Source organism: Psittacula echo, assembly GCF_963264785.1.
Source record: "Psittacula echo genome assembly, chromosome: 3".
Taxonomy (NCBI): Eukaryota; Metazoa; Chordata; class Aves; order Psittaciformes; family Psittacidae; genus Psittacula; species Psittacula echo.
Genome location: NC_137736.1, coordinates 127182437 through 127197436, shown reverse-complemented (window position 1 = coordinate 127197436; position 15000 = coordinate 127182437). Strand labels below are relative to the sequence as shown.

Genomic DNA, 15000 nt, shown 5'->3' with positions numbered 1-15000 from the left:
TGATGCTCAGGGACAACCTTCATGGGGGGGTCCTCAGAGCTGGGGACCTTACGGATTGATCTTGGGGATCTGGTCCCTGTGGCCCAGGTCACAGCAATGGGAATGATGACACCTGGTTCCATGCAGCTGACTCCTGATTGCTGGGATGGGGTGGGAATGGTGGGGTTCATACCCAGCACCCCGAACCGTCAGTGGGGCTATCCCCTTTTCCATAGAGGTGAATCCCAGAGGGTCTGGATCTGGGCAATTCCCGCTCAGTGATGTGGGGAAACTGAGGCTGCGATGGAGGAAGAGCCTTGGCAAAGGGTGAAGACAGAAGTGAGGTGATCATGACCCTGTGCCATCACCCAGGGATGGTCCCCATCACCCTGTGCCACCACCAGGAGCTGGTCCCCATCACCCTGTGCCATCACCCAGGGATGGTCCCCATCACCCTGTGCCATCACCCAAGGCTGGTTCCCATCACCCTGTGCCATCACCCGAGGCTGGTCCCCATCACCCTGTGCCATCACTTGAAGCTGGTGCCCATCACCCTTTGCCATCACCCGAGGCTGATCCCCATCACCCTGTGCCATCACTTGAAGCTGGTGCCCATCACCCTGTGCCATCACCCAAGGCTGGTGCCCATCACCCTGTGCCATCACTTGAAGCTGGTGCCCATCACCCTGTGCCATCACCCAAGGCTGGTGCCCATCACCCTGTGCCATCACCCGGGGCTGGTCCCCGTCACGCTGTGCCACCCCCCTTTGCAGGACGAGTCCCCGCAGGGGCCGGCCGGTGGGAGCCCCCGCCACGGCCGCTAGATGGCCCCGCGGCTCCGCCGTCGCCCAAAGACCCCCGCGATGGGCCCGGCACCGAACGGAGCGGGGGGGATGCGGCATAGGGGTGCAGGATGTAGGGTGCAGGGGGCAGGATGTGAGGTGAAGGGAGCAGGATATGGGGTGCAATGTGCGAGGTGCAGGGTGTCACATACGGGTGCAGGTTTGGGGTGCAGGCTGCAGCCTCTGGGGTGCTGGTTGCAGCACACAGCAGGACCCTGCTGCTGTCAAGCCCGTAGGGACCCCGGCGGAGCCACCCAAGGGTGCTCTGTGGGGCATTTCCCTGTCATCCCATGTCCCCGTGGAGGATGCTCACAGGGGCGAGGGCACCGAGGAGCTTCTCCCTGCATCCCTTTAGGGATGTTTCTGCCTCCCTCAGCCTGAGTTTGGTGGATTCAGTGTCCCTCCCATGACGTGCGAGGGGTTGAGCCCCTACGAGCCACCAGCGAATCCCCTCAGCACTCAGGAGAACAGCAGGATCCTTGGCTCCTGCGAGATGTGAGGCCAAACCAGGGCCCTTTATATTCACTCCGGTTAAAGCTTCCCCTCTGCAGCTCCTGCATCCACCCGTGGTCGCGCGTATTCTCTGATGTCTGATAGCGTGGCTGTGCACGCAGCATCGGTGCATCAGGGTGATTGCACAGCCTTGGAGAAAGAGGTGCTGGGCACACCACAAAGGGCCCTGCTCCCGATGGATTTCCCACCCCATCCATAAGCGAGGCTGAGGAACTGGAGAGGATCAGGAACAGCAGGGAAATGTCTTTGCTGGCACATCCCTCTTCTTCCTCTCTTATCTGGACACCATCCTGAGGCTCCATCGCTTTGGAGTGGGGATGTTGGGTGATGGAGCATCCTTTTAGCACCCCTCTTCTCCATGCGCACTGCAGTGGGGTGGTCCCAAGGGGTCCTTCTATGGCTCAGCCCATGCAGGGGGAGCAGCACCCCCAAAATCCCGGTGCTTGTCCCTTGGGAAAAGATGGGGGAGGGGCCACTTCCCACTGATGGTGGGGGATAGGAGGATGGGGGTGAGCAGCTCCTGCACCCCTATGGGGGGTAAAAGAGGAGTCCCCCTATCCAAGAAGGGAGTGCGCTCTGTGATATTCCCTAGGGATGGGAGGGAAGCAGGGGTCTCTCCATACAGAGCCCTGCAGCAGAGTCACCCCAGAGCCAGGAATGGGCATCGCTGCCTACAAATGGGGTGAAGCTTCCAGTTCCCGACTGGGGAGGATTGGGGGGGACCCCAACCTTATCCTAGGGAACAGCCCCTAAGAAGGGGTAGGAAGAGCGGTGTTAGGGGTGATCCCCGTTCATGAAGGTGCCCCAAACCCCACCAAGGATTCAACACGGGATTTAGGGGGGGTCCCCCTTATCTGCCTCATAGGCGACCCCCCCTAAAGCCCCCCCAGCCCCATTGAAGCCCGTGGAGCCGCTGTCCCGCAGCAGCTGCGGTGCGGAGCAGGGCGGGGGGTTTCTATGGGGGGCTCCCCCTTATCTGCCCCATAGGGGACCCCCCCACCCCAGAACCCCCCCACCCAGGGCCCTCCTCATCCCCATCGGAGCCTGCGGGGCCGCTGCCCAGCAGTGAGTGCAATGCGGAGCCGGTCGGGAGGGGACGGAACGGGGCGGAGGGGACCCTACGGGGGGGTCCCACTTATCTGCCCCATAGAGGACCCCAGGACCCCCTCACAGATCCCCTCCCCAGCCCCATAGGAGCCCGCGGGGCCACTGCCTCGCAACGGGTGCGGTGCGGAGCAGGGCGGGGGGGGGCGGAGCGGGACGGGGGGGAGGCGGTGGCGGGGCTCAGCCCTGGTCGGAGCCGGGAGCCGGGAACCGGGATCTGGGAACCAGGATCCAGAGCCGGGAGCCGGGAACCGGGATCCGGAGGAGGGAGCCGTGAACCTGAGCCGAGATCCGGGATCCGGAGCCGGGATCCGGGATGGTGCCGGGGCTCCAGCATCTCCTCACCGCGCTCCTTCACTTTTTCAGACGGGGCCAGCAGGTTTTCCTGAAGGCGGAGGACGCCGCGCCCGGCTCCGAGGTGCTGCAGGTAGGGGCGGCGGGAACTTCCCCCCCGAACCCACCGGGACCCCCCCGGGTCACCCCACGCTCCCTTCCCAACCGGATCCCCATCCCGACCACTCCCTTCCCAAGCAGGTCCCCTGCTCCTCCTCCCATCCCACCCGAGACCCCCGAGCCGCTGCCCTTCCGGACCGGATCCCCATCGCGACCGCCTCCCATCCCACCCAGGACCTCTTATCCTCATCCCTTCCCAACCGGGATCTCCATCCCGATGCCTCCCATCCCATCCAGAGCCCCCGACCTGCTTCCATTCCCAGCAGGGACCCCCAGCTCACCGCCGTTGCCACCCAGGGCCCCTAATCCTCCTCCCCTCCCAACCCTGATCCCCATTCCGACCACCTCCCATCCCATCTGGGACCCTAATCCTTCTCCTTTCCCACCCATGACCCCCATTCCAACCCCTTCCCACCCCACCCAGGTCCTCTAATCCTTCTCCCATCCCACCCTAGACCCCCATCCCGACCGCTTCCCATTCCATCCGAGACCCCCATTCCAACCTCCTCCCATCTCATTCTAGACCCCCAATCCTTCTCCCTTCCCACCCAGACAGGACCCGTGTGGAATGGGTGCACCGGGGTCTGGGGGTCCCTGGGTTTATACTGCGAGGTGGGGGTGTCCGGTGTGTTCATTGCAGCGGGACCGGGGGCTGCGGGACCCCTATTCCCATCGGGAGAGCCCAATGGGGAAACTGAGGCACGGAGCTGCCGGGGGGGGTCCCGTGGTGGGGACGGAAGCGCCGTGTCTGTGTGTGCCCCCCCCGTGGGCTCAGGGACACGAAGAGCTCCGTGTCCCCCGGAGGAAGGAGGCGGGGGGGGGGGGGGCGGAGGAAATGGGCTGGACCGGGCGGTCCCGATCCCGATCCCGGTGCCGATCCCGGTGGATCCGCGGAGCCGGGAGCCGGGGCCGCGCCATGGGCACCCTCCACGACACCGTGAGCCACCCCCGGGGGGGTCACCGGGAAATGGGGGGGGTGTGTGTGTGGGTGTAAGGGGGAAGGGATCCCTGGGGGGGGTTGTATGGATTTGGAGGTGCGAAGTGCTTGGGAGAGGCTGGGAATGCGGGGCTGGGGTGTTGGGGTCCCCTCTGTGCCCCCTTGCCCTGCTCCGCTGGCAGCGTGTTCCCTATGGGGCCAGTCCTAAGGTGGGGGGTGCTGAGAGAAGGGGTGCCCCCCAGCCCCCCCCCGCACACTGCTTGAGCCCTCATCTCCCTCTTTGCACCAGCTCCACATTGGGCGGCAGGAGGGTGCCCCCCCTCTGGTCCTTGGTGCTCCTGCGCCTTCAAATGCACCCGGATTTTGGGGGTGACTTGGGGGGTGCCCCCAACCTGGAGCGCTCCCGTCCGCCCGCCTGTGCCTATCCCCGATCCCGGTGTCCGATGGTTTGGGGGGGTGAGAGCCGTGTCCGTAGGGCTGGGGTTGGGATGGGAGGTTCGGGGGGGCTCCAGGTTCAAGGCTGGAGCGAGGCAGGGACATGGAGCTTTGGGAAGCGAAGGGAAGGAAACGGGAAGCAGCCGAAAGCTGCTGACGGAGGGGAAGGAGCGGAGCGGGGCTGGTCCCTGCCCCAGGGTCCGCGGAGCCCCCTGCGAGGGTTGGGGACATCCTAGCACAGGGACAGGGGGTGGCTTCTATAGGGCAGGGCAAAGCGGCTTTCCCTATGGGGGGGGTCTCAGCACCCAACTAGAGCCATGGGGGTGCTGGGGGTATCTATGGGGGTATATAGGGCTTGAGGGTCATTGCCCCCCCAAACACCCCGCTCTGGGGTGAGGCTGAAGATGTCTGTGCCTCCTCTTCCTCCCAATGCAATTATGGGTTGACTGGTCCATGAATCAAAGTCTAATTGAGGACGTGTTGGCAGCCTGGTTAAGCAGGAAGGAGCTTGGAGGGGGGCGGGCACGGTGTGCCCAGGGCTTTAGGGGTGTGCACACTGTGCCATAGGGCTGGGGGGGTCCACGCTGCACCCACACATTGAGGGGACCCCATTTGGATGCTGTGTCCCCCCCATCATTCTACCCCACAGGAGGTGCTGGCGGGGCTTGGGGTGCCGCGTTGTGGGGCTGCTCCTGCCTCTGTTCCCATGTGTGGGGCCGGGATCCGAGCTGGACACGCGTGTTCCAGGCGCCCATCCCGGTGCTTCCTCCCGCGGACACAAACACATCAGGCAGGGCCATAAACGGGAGGAAAAGGGCCGCGGCTCAACAATGTGCCCCGGGCGCTTCTTTCCATGGGGCGGAGCCGAGCTGGCTTCCTCCCCACCCCACCGAGCTGGGGGAGCAGAGATAGACCCCCACATCGGGGAGTGTGTGTGCACCCCATTGCTCCCCATTGTGGGGTCCCCAATGGCTAAAGCGCTGGGTGCACGGCGGCTCCAGGGGTGATGGGCTGTGGGTGCAGCATCACCCCATACAGGCACTGTGTGTGCCGTGGCACTGATTTGGGAGGGCTCAGGCTGTGGGTCCTGGTCCTCCCTTGCCCCATGGGGCCACATAGGGCCTGTGGGCATCTCCAGGCATGCGGAAGTCGGGCTGGGATGTGGGAATAACCTGGTCATGGTGGGATAGACATGCGTGGTGAGGATAGAGACTGGATGGGGTGTGGAATGCTCTTGTTGCACCCCAGGAGGGGGAGATGGGGTTTGGGTGCTGCTGCTGCACCCATGCAGGGGATAACTGTGGTTTGGGTGCTGCTGCCATCAGGTCGGGAGCTTGGGGGGGGGGGGGTCTGACCATTGGAATTTGCTCGAAGAGAGGAATTTCATCCATCTTCGGCTCTTTGGAACCACACTGAGGCATTTAGCAGGGAGCTGGTGGCACTGGGTGGGGGTCAAGGTGCTCTGGAGAGGGCTGGACCCACGTCTCTATTGATTCCCTGCTGGAGCATCCATGGGAATGCTCTTCCCTACAGGATGAGGAGCCAAAGCACCTCTTGGGGGTGACTCCATGGATGTGGGATGGGGCTGCATCCTTGCTGGATGCAGTCACATCGCTGTGGATATGGAGGGATGCAGATGGGGAGCAGGGCTGGTTCCAAGACTCCCTGTTCTTGGCTCAGGAGAGGGAATCGCTGCTCCCAGCCTGGCTCCATCGGAATGCTGCCAAATCCAGAAGCGAATCCTCCCTGGCAGCAGGAGCAGGGATTTTCTCCCTGCTTTTTGGCTCAGGCAGACCCCTGTAGGTGCATCCCTGTGACTCTGAGCATGGATTTGGGACCAGCCATAGACAAAGAGGTTAGAAAACCAGATTCCCAAATGGAATTTGGATCCATTAAACTCCAGTGCTGTAACCCTTATCCATAGGGAACCATTTAATGGGTGGGTTTGGGCTTCCCATGTCTCGGTTTCCCCGTTGGAGCAGTGAGACCCCCTCCATTCCCAGACCCCTTCCCGGTGCCTGAGAGCTGGATCCCATGTCCAAACCCTCTTTCCTATGGAGCATATATGAGGTGCTGGTGCCTCCAGAGCAAATTCCCTGAGGAAAGGCTCTGCCAGCCCCTGCCTCGTCCCGGAGCATTGTCCCAAATTGAATTCCTTCCCCAGCTGCAGATGGCCGGGAATTCAATTTTCCCAGATCCCATCAGAGGCTGATGAACGAGCTCCCCAATCACTGCACACATCCCATTAGTGCTGGCTGGTGCCAGGCGGGATACGGGAATGCTGCGTCTCCCATTCCACTGCTCCCAGTCCCCCCATGGATTGGGCTGTCTCCATCCATCCAAACCCCTCTCTGGCTGCATCCCAGAGCCCCTGGAGGCTTTGCCATGATGCTCCGGAGCAGACCCAGGCCAGGGGAGCTTTGGCATGGATAATCCAGCAGGAAACGTCTAGGAATATCCTTAAAACCCAGGCGGGATGTGCTGGTGGCTGGCGGCGACAGGAAGGTACCGTGTGCCAGGGAAAACCTTCCAGGAATGCTGCCTCCTAGGGATGCCCGTGGCGTCAGTGCCCTGAATGGGTGATATAGGCTGAGCAAGGTCCTTGTCCCATTCCCTATGGAAGCACATGGACTAGTGAGGGGTGATACAGGGCTGAGCAGGGTCCTTGTCCCATTCCCTATGGAAGGACATGGGTTAGGGATGGGTGACATGGAGCTGAGGGAGTCCTTGTCCTCTTCCTTATGGAAGGACATGGGTTAGGGCTGGGAGACACGGGGCTGAGGGGGTCCCTGTGGTGTCCCTGTGGTGTCCCATGGGTGCAGGACACCTTGGACGCTGCCCAACCGTTTATCAGCTCCTGCCACTCATTTCCCCCCAGTCTAACAGCTTCCTTCCCCATCCCGTTGGAGCGACCCCGGCCCCTTCCCGCTCCAGCGCTCATTACCCACCGCTCCTTTGGCTGTTCCAAGCCGTGTTCTTGGGGACGGGAAATCCTTGAGGAGCGCGGCCGCGGGCCAGGGCGTTTGTCCCGCCCGACAAAGGGACATCAACAGGAAGCGCCCTTGAGTGCGGCCGCGTTCCAGAGGCCGGGATGCAGGGGGATGACCCGGGGAGCGGCCCCCAGCGCCTCCCGGGATGGAGCAGGTTGGGAATTGCGGTTGGAATGGTGAAATGTGGCGCGTGGGGACAGCGGTGCCCGCACGGGATGGCGGGCAAAGGGAGCAGACCCTTGTGCACACAGCTCCGTGTAAGGGGTCTGTGCAAGCTGCTCCTGTAAAGACCCTGTGTAAAGACCCAGTGCAAACTGCTCTGTGTAAAGGGTCTGTGCAAGCTGCTTGTGCAGATGCTCCACGGCAACTGCCCTGTGCAAGTGGCCTCATGCAAACGGGCTGTGTAAATACCTTGTGCAAAGGGGCTGTGTAAATGCCTTGTGTAAACGCAGTGTGCAAATGCCTTGTGCAGAGTGCGCCGTGCAAACGGCTTTGTGCAGATGCCCTGTGAATATCAGCCCATGCAGACCTCGCTGGGCTCTGTCCTGTGCCAACAGCCTTCGTAAATGGCCCATGTAAATACCTTCTGCAAACACCCTGTGCAAGCCATTTGTGCAAACGGCCTGGTTGAAATGGGCTTGTGCAAACACACTTTTGCAAATAGACCCATGCAGATGCCCTGTGCAAGGAGCCTCTGCAATCCTCCCTGTGTAGCCTTCCCTGTGCAGCCCTCCCTGTGCAAACGGCCTTGTGCTGGGTGCCCTGTGCCGGGTCCCTTGTGCCGGGTCCCTTGTGCCGGGTCCCTTGTGCCGGGTCCCTTGTGCCGGGTGCCTTGTGCCGGGTCCCTTGTGTCGGGTCCCTTGTGCCGGGTGCCTTGTGCCGGGTGCCTTGTGCCGGGTCCCTTGTGTCAGGTCCCTTGTGCCGGGTCCCTTGTGCCGGGTCCCTTGTGCCGGGTCCCTTGTGCCGGGTCCCTTGTGTCGGGTCCCTTGTGCCGGGTCCCTTGTGCCGGGTGCCTTGTGCCGGGTGCCTTGTGCCGGGTCCCTTGTGCCGGGTCCCTTGTGTCAGGTCCCTTGTGCCGGGTCCCTTGTGCCGGGTCCCTTGTGCCGGGTGCCTTGCGCATCCCGTGCAGCCGCTCAGCCCTGGGCGCCGGTCGGGCGCTGGTGAAGCCAATGTGGAGCGCGGAGGATGCGCCAAGGTCCGGGCTGACGCCGGACTCGGCTCATCCCGTCCCACCCGCACCCAGCCCCGGGCTGGGCACTGGGGCCGCGGGATGCGGGCGGCTCCGTGCCCTGCTGCTGCCGCATCCATCCCCTGCCACGGGACCCGAGGAGAGGAGGGTCCCAGGAGGGTTCCTTCCCCTTCCCGCTTGTTCCACCCCTCGGGAGGATGAGGCAATCGAGGAGCTACCCCGGGTTAACGGTTGTTGCTGCCGGGTTAGATTAAAGCGATGGCATTTGGGATGTAAAGCAGAGCCTTGAGCCGGGATGGTTAGGCGGGAGGTGGGGGTGGCTTCCCAGCAGAGCTGGCGCTCCCTCTGTCCTTCTGTCCGTCCAGCCCTCCATCCCTTTGTCCATCCATCCTCTGTCCATTCCTCCATCCCTCCATCCCTTTGTCCATCCATCCCTCCATCCTGCCCACCCCTCTGTGCCTCCATCCCTCCATCCCCCATCCCTCTGTCCATCCATCCATCCATCCGTCCGTCCGTCCATCCATCCGTCCATCCATCCATCCATCCATCCATCCACCCACCCACCCCTGTGTCCCTCCATTCCTCTGTCCCTCCCTCCCTCCACCCCTCTATCCCGCCATCTCTCCATCCTCTGCTACCCTGGACTGTGTCGCAGGAATGCAGCTGAGGCAGCATCTGGGAAGCCCCCTACATATCCCCACCCCTATGGAGAGGATTCCCAGGGGAATTATGTCTGTGGGGCTGGGGAAAGGCCCCAGATCAGCACAGGGACAGGGTGACAGGGACATCAGCAGCATCACCCATCCCATGGCAGAGCAAAGTGGGACCTGGTGCCTTCAGGAGCCTCTCCCTGCCCCGTGCCTCAGTTTCCCCTCTCTGCCTGCACCGGGCCCGTTGCCAGCTCCCTGTTGCTAACACAGAGCCAGGGCTGGGCTATATTTAACCGCTGCAGCCATGGACCATGCAACCGGAGCAGGGAGGGGGGGATCATCCCTTGGGAACGGGAGCAGGGCCTGGGGGGCTCCGGGAGAGGCGGGAGAAGGGATGAATCACAGCTCGGGGCTATTTATAACAGCACCAGATTGCTCAGCGAGTGCTTGGCCCGAGCGGCGCCTGGGGCGGGGGGGGGGGGGGGGGGGGTTCGGCAGGCACCGGCTGCTGGGGCTCAGCTTGGGGGCCCGAGGGGACCTCGGCAATTCCCTATGGATTCTGGGGGGTGGGGATGGATGTGGTGTCACCGTGGTGCTGGAGAGGTGGATGAGGAGAGGCAATAGTGGCTGCATGGATAGGGGGTGGAGGAGGTCCTGGACCAGCATCTTCCTCTGCAAAGAGGACATGGGATGAGAGAAAGGGATGGGGAAAGGCAGAGCTGGGCGTGGGAGAGGATCTGGCGTCCCTGCCTGTCCCCATGGCCCCAAACCTGGTTTGGGGATAAGCTGGGACCTTGGGGACACAAGGATCAAGCTGGGGACACAGGAATAGGTGATGACAGGGTCACAGATGTGGTTTGCTCTTTGCTGTCACACATAAGGAGATTCAAAGGCCATGGCTGCATCCCATGGGAAGAACCCAAGGAGAAGGGATATGAGTTCCTTCAGGGTCACCATCCCACTCCATCTGCCACCAGAGGGGCTTAGGGCAAGGCAATAACTGGGGTAATGGGGGGGGGTGTGTGTGTCCCTACCCCAGACCCCAGCTTGCTGCATCCTGTGCTCTTGAGCATCCCTATCCGTTTGCTGGGATGCAGTGTGTGCCCATGGATAGGGATGGCTCGTGGGGGATGTGGGTACCAGGAAGGGATGTGATGCTGTGGACACAATGATCTGCACACTCAGCATCTCGGATGCTCTTAATCTGATTTGGGATTTTCCCAGCTCAGGAGTGAAATGGTCCAGACGGAGCAATGTCCAGCTCCATCCCGCAGGCGATCGCTCACACCGGAGGCTAACACACTAATCCACTTAGGGAATGAATTGGGATCATATCCCTCGCGTTCCCAGGTGGATAAAATCCCATTGGGAAAGGCAGGAGCTGAGCAATGAGGGTTCATGGGGAGACAGACACCCCCGAGCTCCAGTCAGTAACTCCCTGGCAGCTCTTATGGCAAAGCTGGGCTGGAAGCTCATCTGGGAGATGATTCATCTCCTCCAGGATCAGGGGCTGCTGATCCCATAGGGATGGCGCAGGGAAGGATGCAGCAGGAGCCTGCTGCTGCCAGCACCCTCCTCACCCTTGGAGCCAGCACCCACGGTGGGATCCATCTGGGATGCAGATCTGCTCCCATCAGCCCAGCATCCCTGTCCTCAGGGATACCCAGCCCTGGTCCCCCACTGCAAGGCAGGATGGGGCCCTGCATCCCTCTGGAAGCAGGATGCTCCCAGGCACTGGCTGTTCCGTGGCTCAGTTTCCCCTTGGATAAAGAGGATCCCAGTGGGTGGCAGATCCTGGATTCGAGCTCTTGCTGGGGCTAATTCCACTGCCAAGTGCCCAGGTCCCCAGAGAAGGACCCGGTTTTCCAAGCGGGATGAGCATCCCAGTGGGTACCACAATGTGTTGGACCCATCTTCTGCCCACTCCAGGGGGCTCTGAGCAGTGGAAGCATCATCCCATGGGGGTAAAACCATCCCCATCCCTCACCCTGGAGCATGAATCCCAAGACCAGGCACTCAGGGAGGAGAATGCTGAATCCCCACGTTCCCCATGGCAGGCGTGAGAGGAGCCTTTCTGGAGGGGAAGCCAGGATGGGATTCCTCTATTCCATAAACATCCAGGGGGTGGTGATGGTGAGGAGGGGGATTTGTCCTCGAATTTGTCCCAGAATTCCTTATCCAGAATGAATCCTTCCATGAAAAAGTAATGATTTTGCTATGGGTGTATTCCCTCTGCTGGGAAAGATGCTTTTCCATCCCAGTGGGATCCCCTGGAGACTGAGGAGGTTGGGATAAGGTGTGTGTGGGGGTCCCCACTATTCCCTGGCTGGGTCTGGGATGCTGCCGTCGCTCTCCTAAGGGAAAAAAGGAGGGAAAACCAGGTGGGAAATAAATAGGTGCCATTTTCCATGGGGAAAACTCCGGAGGTTTGGCTTTGCCGAGGGGTCTGTGCCATGTGGGGCTGTGCTGTGCAGTGAGGGTCCCATGGGACACCGGGGGGTCGGTGGGGCACATGTGGGGCCATCAGTTTGGGGTCAGGCACAGTGAGAGCAGTGTCCCCGTCCTCCCAGGCCAGAGCAGACGTGACAACAGCGCCAGGGTGGCCCTGTGGATGCTGGGGACAGGGAGGGAGACTGGGAGAGGGACTGGGACAGGGATGGAGACAGGGACAGGGATGTGAACAATGACAGGGATGGAGACTGGGACAGGGATAGGGATGGAGACTGGGATAGGGATGGAGACAGGGACAGGGATGTGAACAATGACAGGGATGGAGACTGGGACAGGGACAGAGAATGGGACAGTGACAGGGGTGGAGGCTGGGACAGGGATGCAGCACCCCAGCTCCTGGAGCTGTCAGTGATTCCCAGCCCCATTCCACATCCCCTTTCCCCTGGTTCTGGATGGGTCCAGGAGCTGCTGCTTGCACCCAGCCTTGGATCTCACCCCAAATCTCTCTGAGCATCCCACTTCCAGGGGGTGTTATCCTATGGAGCAGATCTCGGGATGAGGGTGTGAGCTCTGCTCTGACAGCGGGAAGATGCTTCCCCCGCACCAGGGAAGTTGTTATCACTCCCTGCCCTCCTGGGAAGCGCTGTGATTGCTTTGCCTCCAGGGAAGTGGGATGCGGAGCAGGAATAGGCAGCAGTGGATACAGAGAGGTTTGATCCTATGGGATAGGTCCAGGGCTGTGATGAGCACAGTGAGTCCCAGTGACATCCCAGTGACAGGATGGGGTGACATCTCCCCACCAGGCACTGGAGCATCCCACTGTGCCAGGGATGTGTGTGCATCACTCTGATCCCACCTAAATGTCCATGGAGCTAGGGATGGATCTGGAGAGCCCCCCCAAATCCCACATCTCCCAGTTGAGCCCCCAGACTGGGATGGTGCCTGAATGGGGGTCATGGTGTGGAGCAAAACATAGGGGACCCCAAGTGTGGTCCACAAAGGGATGGAGAAGAAGCTCAGCTCATGGAAGTGCCTGGATTTGGGAAGCTAATTGCATCCTTAATTAGCTCCTTGCAGGGATGCAGATGGAATTCCAGTGCCTCTGGTCCTTGGGGATGCTCCCTGCCCGGTTTGGGGGTGCAGGGGGATGGATGCTGTTCCCGCATCCCACTGGGGAGGAAGGATGTAGTGGGTGCGTGCTGCATCCTGGTGGAGCAGGAACCCCCTCCACATCCGGAGGAGGAATTTGGAGGGATCATGGAATGGTTTGGGATGAAGGGACCTTAAAGCTCCTCCAGCTCCAACCCCTGCCACGGGCAGGGACCCCTTCCACTGGAGCAGCTTGCTCCAAGCCCCTGTGTCCAACCTGGCCTTGAACACTGCCAGGGATGGGAATCCCCAGGTCCTCCTCAGGCTGCTCCATCCCATCCCTCCTAGCCTGTGCTTGTGCTGGGATTGCCTCAACCTTGCCCTTGGCATAGGGATTCAGGGATCAGCCCGGCCTGAGGCCGTCAGGAATCCCTGTTTATGGCAGTAAATGGGATGTGTCCTGGTGGAGGCTCCAGCTGCGCTCAGTGATGAACGGGGCATTCAGTTAGCAAAGGGGTGCAGAGCCCCAGACATGGGTCCACAGCATCCACAGGGGTGGGCAGCATGGGATAGCTGCAGGATGCAGGAGCTGGGATGGAAGCAGGAGGAGCGGAATGAATGGGATGAGTGGGACACGAGGGATGAGCGAGACAAGCAGGATGAGCGGGATGAGTGGGATAAATGGGGTGGATGTGTGGGATGAGCAGGAGAAATGGGACGAGCAGCACTAGTGGGATGAGTGGGATAAGTGGGATGAGTGGGACCAGTGGGACAAGCAGGGTGAGTGGGATGAGTGGGGTGAGCAGGAAGAATGGGACAAGGGGGACAAGTGGGATGAGCAGGACTAGCAGGATGAGTGGCATGAGTGGGATGAGCAATTGAGTAGGATGAGTAAGAGGAGCGGGATGAGCAGGATGAGCGGGATGCCCTTCCTGAGCCCCCCCATGCATCAAACCCTCCCGCCTGCTCCCGCTGCTCTCTCCTCATCTCAGGAATGGCTTTTTTTAGCTCCCGCTGCTTTTCCCCCCTCTCCGGGGTGGGACCCGGATTCCCGGCCCTATTAAAGCATCACCCGCATCCAGCTGCATCTGTCCGTCCCCATGCCGAGGATGCCACCGGCATTTGATGCTCCCGGATATCCCGGGGCCCGCTCGGGATCTGCTCCATGTTCCCGCTGCTGACAGCAGGGATGCTGAGCCACCATGGAGGGACAGAGGGACGTCGGGACGGACGCACACCGAGGCCTGGCTGTATTCTACAGTGCATGTGTCTCCAGTGTGAGTAGGTGACTGGAGATGCGGCCCTGTTGGAATAACATCCAGTGTCCATGGCTTCAGACGGAAGATCCCACCTGGATCCGGCCCCACGTCCGAGGATGCTCCGGGGATAGTCCCAGCCAGGGTCCCTGGGGTGCAGGGATGGGGACAGTGTCCGGAGGGTGGCACTGGGGCTTGGATGGAGCCTGGAGCTGCCTGAAAACAGGGATTGAAGGAAGAGCAAATCCTATGGACCAGAACTTGGAGCTTCCACCTATTCCTGTAGCAACACTGTCCTTGTCCTGGTGTTCCAAGGAAGGAATAGAGCCAACAGTGACATGGCCATTGACACACTTCCTGTGTCCATCAGTGTGGCTTTAGGGCCACCATCCCACAGAGCCAGCTGCTGGGGTCACCTCCTGCCACCCCCCGTCTCCATCCCCATGCCCCATCCGTGTCCTCCTCCACTTTTGGGAACCCCAAATCTCCTTCCCATGTTGGACATTGCCCCAAACCAGACCTTTTCACCCCAGAATGGAGCTGGTTGAGCTGGACACCCTCTGGGTGAAGGAGGTTCTGTGCCATGGGGGTTCCTGGGGACTGACGGGAGGAGCTGGTTCCTGGTGCCCGTCCCCGTGGCCTCAGGCCCCATTAACGCCCTGTTTCCATGCTTTGCTCTCTCCCCAGGATGCACTGCTGACCTTAGGGGCTGTGATCGATGCCTCAGGCCTGAGGGACTCCCTTCGCCATGCGCTGGTCTCGCTGCTGCCTGCAGTGGTAGGTGGGGGATTCTCCGCTGGCTCGTATTGAGGTTGAGCTCCATGTGGGGTGTCCTCCCCAGCCCACCTCAGTGTCCCCCCCAGCAGACAGAGCCCTGGTTGCTGTGTTAGGTGTAAGCTGGCTTTTGGGGTCACCTTCCTGAGTGCCAGACGCTGCTCCTCACTGGCCACCTCTCCACGGAGGGGAGGGAGCAGCTCCGGCTCCCTCAGGAGATGCAGGGTCCCTAAAGACCTTGTGGCACCAATGACCCTGGTGCTGGTGGCCCTTGGGCTCATGGTGACTCTGGTGCTGGTGATGGCCCTGGGATGCTGCTGGTGGCCCTGGTGCTATTG

At 61.4% G+C, this 15000-nt stretch overlaps 1 protein-coding gene across 1 annotated transcript in view; it reads left to right on the top strand.

Annotated features, from left to right (window-relative positions):
* Nucleotides 1-15000, top strand: part of PDE2A (phosphodiesterase 2A) — a gene marked incomplete at both ends in the record, with an annotated part of 50283 nt that overhangs the window by 20940 nt on the left and 14343 nt on the right. The window contains 2 exons of the mRNA XM_080613453.1: nt 2805-2865; nt 14576-14665. Coding sequence (XP_080469579.1) covers nt 2805-2865; nt 14576-14665 — 151 coding nt within the window. The remainder of the gene's footprint in view (nt 1-2804; nt 2866-14575; nt 14666-15000) is intronic.